This window comes from Equus przewalskii, chromosome 6 (assembly GCF_037783145.1).
Source record: "Equus przewalskii isolate Varuska chromosome 6, EquPr2, whole genome shotgun sequence".
Lineage (NCBI taxonomy): Eukaryota > Metazoa > Chordata > Mammalia > Perissodactyla > Equidae > Equus > Equus przewalskii.
In genome coordinates, this window is record NC_091836.1 from 51,157,066 (window position 1) to 51,167,131 (window position 10,066).

General features: G+C 39.0%; 2 protein-coding genes across 2 annotated transcripts; both read left to right on the forward strand.

Moving 5' to 3' along the window:
- The first annotated feature begins 222 nt into the window (after nt 1–222).
- On the forward strand, nt 223–3,688 carry LOC103566520 (olfactory receptor 7E178-like). The gene has a single exon (XM_008542947.2). It carries the CDS (start codon nt 568–570, stop codon nt 1,495–1,497), a length of 930 nt encoding a protein of 309 aa, XP_008541169.1. The 5' UTR covers nt 223–567; the 3' UTR covers nt 1,498–3,688.
- A 5,028-nt stretch (nt 3,689–8,716) lies between these two features.
- LOC103566524 (olfactory receptor 7E178) lies at nt 8,717–9,703 on the forward strand. Its single transcript, XM_008542955.2, has one exon. It carries the CDS (start codon nt 8,816–8,818, stop codon nt 9,701–9,703), a length of 888 nt encoding a protein of 295 aa, XP_008541177.2. The 5' UTR covers nt 8,717–8,815.
- Nucleotides 9,704–10,066: the final 363 nt, after the last annotated feature.

A 10,066-nucleotide genomic window follows, 5' to 3' on the forward strand; every position in this document is an offset into this window, starting at 1 on the left:
CCAAATAATTATGAAAATCTGGGAAGATAATTACATCAAAATTCTAACTGATTAAATACATTTGACTTTAATTTAGAATATAAATGTTATTGAGTGTTTATAAATATCCCAAGTTAAGGGAATTTCTTGCTCTGAATTTGGATAAATTAAACTATATTTGACTGCTTCCTAGTGTCTTTTATTTGGAGTGGTTTTTTTTTTTTTTTTTTTTTTTGAGGGAGAAAGATATTTTGTATTCCATATGTTTCCTTCAATGGAGGGGACTGATATTTTACTGTGTTCATCAATTTATTAACTATAAATTGGCTTGATCCTTGATCACACTTTGGCAGAGTGTTTCTAAAGTGGGTATATATAGAAAAAGGTAAATAACTGAGAAATCAATGAGGAAAGTGTTCTGAGAGGAAATGAGAAATATTGCTGAAGGTACTGGAGTATATGGCTCTCAAGTGTGACTGCTTTACTTTGATTTGCTTGATTCCAAAATAAGGATACAGCACTGGCTGTCTGTTTGCTTGTTTCATTTATCCTGAGCCTCTTTTCATTTCTAGGAGGTGTCTCAGTCACATGGGACCAAAGAATCTAACACGTGTCTCAGAATTCCTCCTCATGGGCCTCTCAGATGACCTGGAACTCCAGCCTCTCCTCTTTGGCCTGTTCCTGTCCATGTATCTGGTCACTGTGCTTGGGAACCTACTCATCATCCTGACCATCAGCTCTGACTCCCACCTCCACACCCCCATGTACTTCTTCCTCTCCAACCTGTCCTTGGCTGACATTGGTTTCACCTCCACCACAATCCCCAAGATGATGGTGGACATCCACACTCACAGCAGAGTCATCTCCTATGTGGGCTGCCTGACTCAGATGTCTTTTTTTACTCTTTTTGGATGTTTGGACAGTCTCCTCCTGAATGTGATGGCCTATGACCGATTTGTGGCCATCTGCCGCCCCTTGCACTACCTGGTCATCATGAACCCCTGCCTCTGTGGTCTGCTGGTTTTGGTATCTTTTTTCATCAGTCTTTTGTACTCTCATCTGCACAGTTTGATTGTGTCACAACTTACCTTCTTCATGGATGTGGAAATCCCACATTTCTTTTGTGACCCTTCTCAGCTATTCAACCTTGCCTGTTTTGAAATCCCCATCAGTAACATATTAATGTATTTTATTGCTGCTATTTTTGGTGGTGTTCCACTCACAGGGATCCTTTTCTCTTACTATAAAATTGTTTCCTCCATTCTGAGAGTCCCCTCAGCAGGTGGGAAGTACAAGGCCTTCTCCACCTGTGGCTCTCATCTGTCTGTTGTTTGCTTATTTTATGGAACAGGACTTGGTGTATACCTCAGTTCTGCTGTCTCACATTCCCCCAGGAAGGATTCTGTGGCCTCAGTGATATACACTGTGGTCACCCCCATGCTGAACCCCTTCATCTATAGCCTGAGGAACAGGGACATCAAGACAGCCATGCAGAGGCTCCTCAGAAGAACAGTGTAATCTCAGTACGTGCACCATCTTTTTCAGTGTGTGGGTTGGAAGAGCCAGTAAATCCAAACAGCTGGAATTCGAAATTATGCACATTTGGTTTCACGATTTTTGCAGCTTTTGTGCCTTTCACTCTTCTCAGTGTTTCATATCGTCATTTGGTACATCTTTAATGGCCTTAAGGGAGTATTGTTGGATACTGTCCTCATTATAACAACTGCCATGGAATTAAATTATCATATTACAGCTCTGCAGTCTTCATTATTTCTCATCTATAAACCAGGCATCCTGGAGAAATGCACAGTACTTTTTAAAATATTTAATAATCCTTGACACTTTCCAAAATTCATGTCTGTTTCCCACAGAACTTTTGTATCTTTCAGACCTGTCTCTGTGTGTTATGTGTAAGGATGCATGCAACTGGTCTTCAAATTTGGCTTCATATTGGAGTCATCTGGAGATCTTTAAAATAATGATAATTGCCTCTCACCACAGATTATAATTGAATTGGACTGAGGTGTAGCCTTAGTATGAGGATTTAAAAATCATCCAGTTGATTTTCACGTATAACCAAGGTTGGCAATGACTGATTGAATCACATGTTTCATTCAAAAATGACTAGTATGTTTGGATCTTTCACTGCTCCTGAGCGGACGCTGAAGTTGTTAAGGTCATCCTAGCTCACAAGAGGAGTGGTATGAAAAAGTTTGCCTTTGCAACAGGCACTGTGATTTTTTCCAACATTCTTGATATTTCTTTACATACATTCAGCTTCCATACCATACAACTAGTCATCTGTGCTGGTTAATAAGATATTGTCACCTTTCTCCAAACCCACCCTTCTATACTTTACTTCAGCAAAGGGTGGCTCTTTCCTTTCACTAGTAACAGTATCTTTAGGACTTCGCTTTGAAACTATTCTTCCCTGTCTTTTGTTCTGATGAATCTTTCAGCTCTCATCTGTGTCTACGATATGGGTATCCATGTTTCTTTTAGAGATGTTGCAGAGTTTCTGAGGCAGTGACCTGGTGCTCTCTGAAAACCAGCCTTCTAACTAGTTTAATTTACTTGGCCTTTTGCCTTAAGCTCAATCATCTACCAACTTCACTGATCAGAAACTTTGATACTGGAGAAGGAAATGCTCTTTACAGAGGATGAAGCCATACCAGCCAGTGAGAAGAGATACTTCCCATTAAAAAAATGACTAAATTAGGGTTTTGATTCCCTGGTTTTCATGAGACAGTTTGGATCTGATCTACTCTGGAACAATGAATAAGCTTTGTCTCTATTTTTGAAAACCTAAGTAATGGGCAAAAGCCTATGGAATTTGCCAAGGTGATTGTGTTGGTTAATTTTATATGTCAATGTGGCTGTGCCATGGTGCCCAGACATTTGGTCAAATATTATTCTGGATGTTTCTGTGAAAGTGTTTTCTGGCGGAGATTAATGTTTAGATGGGTGAACTTTGAATAAAGCAGATGACTCTTTCTAATATGGGTGGGCCTTGTCTAATCAGATGAAGGCCTTAATAGAACAAAGACTGACCTCCTGGAAGAAGAAGAAATCCTGCCAGCAGACTGCATTTGGACTTGAACTGCAACTCTTCCCTGAATCTGGCCTACCCTGCAAAATTGTGTTTACCAAGCCTCCACAAACACCTGAGCCAATTTCTTAGAATAAATATCTCTGTATTTATATGTTTATTCATATCCAGTTGGTTCAGTTTCTCTGGAAATCCCTGACTAATACAGTAATGTTGCCTTTTGATATCTCATTTTATATTCTCCCCAGTGGTAATACTTTCTTTTTCCTCTTTAAACTTCAACATTTAGAATGAGTGCTGCTAATCGATTAGCACTGTGCATGAGGGGAAAGCCTGGTTGGAAATAAGGCCCACAGTAACTATATAGGAGTGAGGCTACTATCCTTGATATGAGAGAGGTATCACAGATAATAGAAAGGGTGTGGAATTTGAAAACACAGCTTCACATAGATCTTGGTGAAAATTTGAGACCTGTGTCAACTCAGTGCCCTTCAGATTCATGATCAGTAAAAAGGAAACCTACGAAATGGGAGAAAACATTTGCAAACCATATGTTTGATAATTTGATAAACTCCAAAATATATAAGGAGCTCCTACAACTCAATAGTAAAAAAACTAATAACCTAGATTATTAAAAAATGGGGAAGACTCAAATAAACATTTTTCCGAAGAAGACATACAGATGCCTAACAGGTATATGAAAAGGTTCTCAACATCATTATTCATTGGGGAAATGAAAATCAGAACCACCTTGAGATCACATCACACTTGTCAGAGTCGCTATTATAAAAAAGAAAAAAAGTGTTGGCAAGGATGTGGAGAAACTAGAATGCTTGAACACTGTTGGTGTAAATAGAAAAAATCTTATCCACTATGGAAAACAGTATGGAGTTTCCTCAGGAAATTAAAAATAGAACTGATTTATCATCCAGCAATCCCATTTCTTGGTATTTGCCCAAAAGAATTGAAATCAAGACCTTAAAGTGATAGTAGCACTTCTACATACATTGCAGCACTATTCACAATGGCCAAGACCTGGGACGAACCTAAATGTCCATTGATAGATGAAGGAATAAAGGAAATATGATCGTATATATGTATGAAAAGATTATATATATAAGAGAATACTCTTGCGCTGAAAAGCAGAAAAAATCTTGCCATTTGCAACAACATGGATGAACCTTAATGGTATTATGCTAAGTGAAATAAGCAATCACAGAAAGACAAATATTACATGCTTCCACTGACAAGATGTGTGTGCCAGGGACTGACAGGAGGGAGAAGTGGAGAATTACTAATCAAAGGGCATAAAATTTCAGTCAAGCAAGTTGAGTAAGCTCTAGAGATCTGCTGTAGAACATTGTACCTATAGTCAACAATAATATGTGAACACTTCAAAATTTGTTGATAGGGTAGATCTCATGTTAAATGATCTTTCCACTATATATATAATATTATTATATTATTAGTTATGTATATAGTAGTTGTCCTTAGAGACACAAATATTAACTGAGAAAATGGAAATATTGTCATATTCTTGATATGGAAGACCTAATTCTCCATCAATTTCTTGGTCATTTGAGTACATTTGATGATAACAAACTCACATGTTGATGTATGTTAATTTAAAACACGCGTCTGAATTTTTTATTAAGATGCATGAAACTTGAAAGTCAGAAGGAAGAGTACAGGCGAGATTCCTCCTGAGACATAGAAGGTTCAGATCCTATAAGGGACCTTTACGTTTCCTATGATCCTGTTCTATTAATCTTAACAAGTCCTCAGAGATTGTGATGATGTGGACCAATTCGGCTAATTGCAAGCTCTGTGCGTCGGTCTCTCGAGCCCACACAACTGTAAATAATCCCCTGTGTCTGGAACCTTTCAGTGTACTGCTGGTCCCAGTACAGTTCGATCTGTATGTGTGTCTTCTCTTCCCAGAGTTATTGTGTGCATCCAGGAGTCCATCCCTGACTCTGTCGTCCTGCCCTTGCTGAGAACGGAGCCTGAGCCTTCATCACTCAACAGGCATGGGAAGAGCGATGGATCATCAATCCTTTGCCACGCCGCAGCATAGAGGCAGTGCAGTCCAGTGAGTGCCCTTGGAGATACTGCGTACAGCAGGGACTCGGGGAGCATTGTTTCTTTATCATCAGGATGGGTAGGACAGTTGTTGTAGCTAGATGGGAGGGCAGCAATATGCAGTTTCACCTCAGAGGCCCATGAAGTTTCTGTTCTTGGTTCTGGTGGGGATCTGGGGACTCTCATTCAGAGTTCTGCTTTCCTCCCACTCTGGTTCCAGATCCGATAGGCATGTCTCTCACTGGAGCAGGAAATGAGTCCCTATAAACTATCCCCTAAGCACCCCAAAATGATCATGAAGGTGATGTTGAAGAAGAGTGGGAGATGATGCCCCTGTACATGATATTGTGAACATTTATCAAAGATTCTCAAGTGCTAGGCTCTGAACTAAGTGCTCCACATGGCTTGTTTCATTTCATCTGCATAGTCACAACTAAGATATATGTACACGTTATTGTTCTTTTACAGATGAGGACAAGATTCTAGACTTTTAATGTAGCTTGATCTGAGATAGAATGGGATGAAGCCAGGTTTCAGTCAAACAGTCTGACTCCAGACAGAGGTTTCCTGGCCAGAATTCTCCCCCTGCCAACCCAAAAGCCATGTCCCTTCTATGTTCATTTCACACAGACACCCTCTGTTCCTTGTGCTCTTCTCCTTGGAGGTGGCATGTGCTGCCTGAACTATAGGAAGGATGGCTGAGATCACAGGCAGGCATCACAGAAAGAACTGGCTCATGACAATTTAGAGTAGGTCTCTCTCTTGTTTCTACTCCTGGATTTTGCCTTAGCTGTCCACTTCATTTTCCATTCTTGTGATTTTACACTTATCCATTTCAAAGGGAGATATAACATCAAGCATGCCAGATCTATCCATACTCAGGAAACAAGAAACTATTAAAAGATGTACAATATATGTGTCATTTTTTAAGTCCTGTGAATCACTGCTTTAAACGTTCTGAATTTTAAAAGATGAGGACATTAACTTCATGTGCCTCAGAGATCCATAATGTAATTTTGCTCTACTTTTTATCTAGTGACTTGGAGCAAGTTCTTAGTATCACTGAGCCTCAACATTGTCATCTGAGTTGATTCCTGGTTGATAGCACTCCATCGAGTAAGGACTAAATAGATAATAGTACTATCTATGTGATTAAATATGTGATGGATACATATAAGGGCAAAAAACTTAGATATTATTATTATTAATATTGATAACACTAAACTTCATTCATACCATTCAACCAAAATATTAGGTGATCTGATGGTTTGGTTTTCAAAGGATAGCTGACAGAACATTTTATTTTTGTCCCTATACAAATAGATATTGAGTACTTGGAAGGAAACAACTGAGTCACATTCACCTCTGATTCCCCAGATCTTACATCATCTTTGGCACAGAGTAGGCAACAACAACAAAAAACCCTAAAATATGTTAGATATTGAGTAGACTCTTTTTTGGTTCAAGAAACAGAGCATAGACATTACAACTCGTACAACTGAAGCATTCTTGCCTGTGCCTTCATCCATTTCAGAGATGTCCCAGAGGACAAGAGACAAGATAAAATAGCACTTGTTTGTGTGTATGTCATAGACATTCAATAAGATATATTACTTTCCATAGCATCTACAACATTCAGTTATTCAAAAACCATCACAATGATTTTCATAAATATGAAAAAGAAGTGGCAGAATGAGAACAGGAAGGTACATTTTGTTGTGTGAGCTGAGACACATTTTAGGATTTCTAGCGTCCTGAGACAAGAGAGCCTTCAGATTCTCTGCTGTATAAATGAAGTAGGCATAAGAAGGCTGGATTTCAGACCTGGTTTGGAGGTCTTCCATGTTCCTAAATTCGATTGTAAATAAGAAAGCTGGATTTGAGGAGGACACTATACTTCCAAATGTTTACGATAAAAAATAAATGTAAGCACTTTTACCAAGCCACTACAAAATGCAGACCAAAAAAAAAAAAAAAAACCAAAAAAAGAGCAGTGTCAAACATCAGGCATTTCCCTAGGTTACATAGAGTTGATATATAATCCTGCATAAGATGAGAAATTGGAAGAAACTATTTTTTTAAAAAGTTAATTATTGTTGAATGATTGAGAACTGTACTGTACACTGATACTATCATTGGGGGTCAATGCTGCTGTATGATTTTGTGCATTTACCAAAATATTATTTATCAAAATTTGAAGTCTACCAGCCAAGGATAGAAGTTATATTTGAAAAGATTTTCCCCTAGTTTTATTGAGATATAATTGACATACAGTACTGTATAAGTAAGATGTGCATCATAATAATTTGACCTACATATATTGTGAAATGACTATCACAATAGGTTTAGTTAGCACCATCATCTCACATAGAGACAAAAAAAAAAAAGAAGAAAAATGTTTTTTTTTCCTTATGATGAGAACTTTTAGGATTTACGCCCCTAACAACTTTCAAATATACCATAAGGCAGTGTTGACTATAGCCATCATGTTGTACAGCCCATCCCCAACACTTATTTATCTTGTAACTGGAGGTTTGTATCTTTTGATCACTTTCATCCAATCCCCCCACCACCTAACCCCTACCTCTGGTAACCACAAATCTGATCTCTTTTTCTATAAGTTTGTTTTTTTTAGATTCCACATATAAGTGAGATCATACAATATTTGTCATTCTCTGTCTGACTTATTTCACTTAGCCTAATGCTCTTAAGGTCTGTCCATGTTGTTGCAAATGACAGGATTTCATCCTTCTTTATGGCTGAATAATATTCTGTTGTATATGTCACGTGTATATCACATTTTCTTCACCCACACATCTATCAATGGACACAGTTTGTTTCAATGTCTTGGATATCATAAATAATGCTTCTATGACCATGAGGGTGCAATATCTCTTCAACATAGGGATTTGCTTCCTTCGGATGTACTCCCAGAAGTGGAATTCCTGGATCATATGGTGGTGTTGACTTTTTTGTGTAACCTCCATACTGCTTTCCATAGCAGATATACCAATTTGCAATCCCACAAACAGTGCACCAGTGTTCCCTTGAAAAGCCTTTTAAAGACAACTGACATATCTGAGTGAGCACATATTTCCATGGAGGAGAGCAATCAGAAAACCAAAGAATGATGAAAAACCAGGAAGATAACTGGGACATAAAAAAGTCTTCCTGATTATGAATATTTGACTTTAATTTAGAATCCAGATAATGTAGTTCTGGCAGTTATAGAGTTTACCAATATTCCAAATAAAGGGAATTTCTCGCACTCTATCTGAATAAAATAAGACTTTAATTAGCATGATTTTTTTTTTACTTAAAGGGAGAAGGATATTTCTTATTCAATATGTTTCTTTAAAAGTGTAGGCTGTGTTTTATGGTGTTCTGGATTTGTCTCTAAATGTCCTTGATCTTATTACATTCCTCATCTGAGTTTCTCTGAAGTAAGTTTGTACAGAAAGAGATGAATAACACAGAAATCAGTGAGGAAGCAGTTCTATGAAACTTGGATTCGAGACACTTAGACATGTTGCTGAAGGTACTGGCGTGTATGACCTCACAAGTGAATTGCCTGAATCCAAAATATGGACACAGTGCTGGGTGCCCATTTACTGTTTCCTTTTTTCCGACTTTCTTCTCTTTTTCAAAAGGTGTCCAAGCCACACAGAACCAAAAAATCTAACACGTGTCTCAGAATTCTTCCTCATGGGACTCTCAGATGATCCAGAACTTCAGTCTGTGCTCTTTGGGTTGTTCCTGTCCATGTACTTGGTCACCATGCTTGGGAATCTCCTCATCATCCTGACCATCAGCTCTGACTCTCACCTCCACACTCCCATGTACTTCTTCCTCTCCAACCTGTCCTTGGCTGACATTGGTTTCACCTCTACCACAATCCCCAAGATGATGGTGGGCATCCAAACTCACAGCAGAGTCATCTCCTACGTGGGCTGCCTGACTCAGATGTCTTTTTTTATGCTTTTTGGATGTTTGGATAGTTTCCTCCTGACTGTGATGGCCTATGACCGGTTTGTGGCCATCTGCCACCCCCTGCGCTACTCAGTCATCATGAACCCACACCTCTGCAGCTTCTTGGTTTTGATGTCACTTTTCATCAGCCTTTTGGTCTCCCAGATGCACAATTCGATTGTGTTACAACTTACCTCCTTCAAAGATGTGGAAATTTCTCACTTCTTCTGTGACCCTTCTCAACTCCTCAACCTTGCCTGTTCTGACACCTCCACTAATAATGTAGTCATGTATTTGGTTGGTGCCATCTCTGGTTTTCTTCCTATCTCAGGGATCCTTTTCTCTTACTATAAAATTGTTTCCTCCGTTCTGAGAGTCCCCTCATCAGGTGGGAAGTACAAAGCCTTCTCCACCTGTGGCTCTCACCTGTCCGTTGTTTGCTTATTTTATGGAACAGGCCTTGGGGTTTACCTCAGTTCTGCTGTCTCACTTACTCCCAGGAAGGATGCGGTGGCCTCAGTGGTGTACACTGTGGTCACCCCCATGCTGAATCCCTTCATCTACAGTCTGAGGAACAGAGACATCAAAAGAGCCATGCGGAGGCTCCTCAGCAAAACAATCTAATATCAGCACCTGTGCCACCCATTTGGAGTGTAGGTTAGAAAATCCAGCAAAGCTAAACATCTAGACCTGTAAATCCTACCTCTCTCATAACATCGTTTTGTAGCTCTCATGGTTTTCACTTCTTCCCATTTGTAATATCCGAATATTGCTTCTTTTGGTATGTCTTTAGTGGGACTGGGGGAGTATTATGTGATCCTTTGTATGTCATAATCACTGCATGACTAAGTCCTGTTAGATCTATGGAGCCTTCTATAGTTTATCATTGATGACCCAGGCATCCCAGAAAGATGAAAACTCTCCTTTTGTATATTTAAAAGTTACATATTTCCCGCAGTTCTTGTGTACTTTCCGTACAAATTTCTC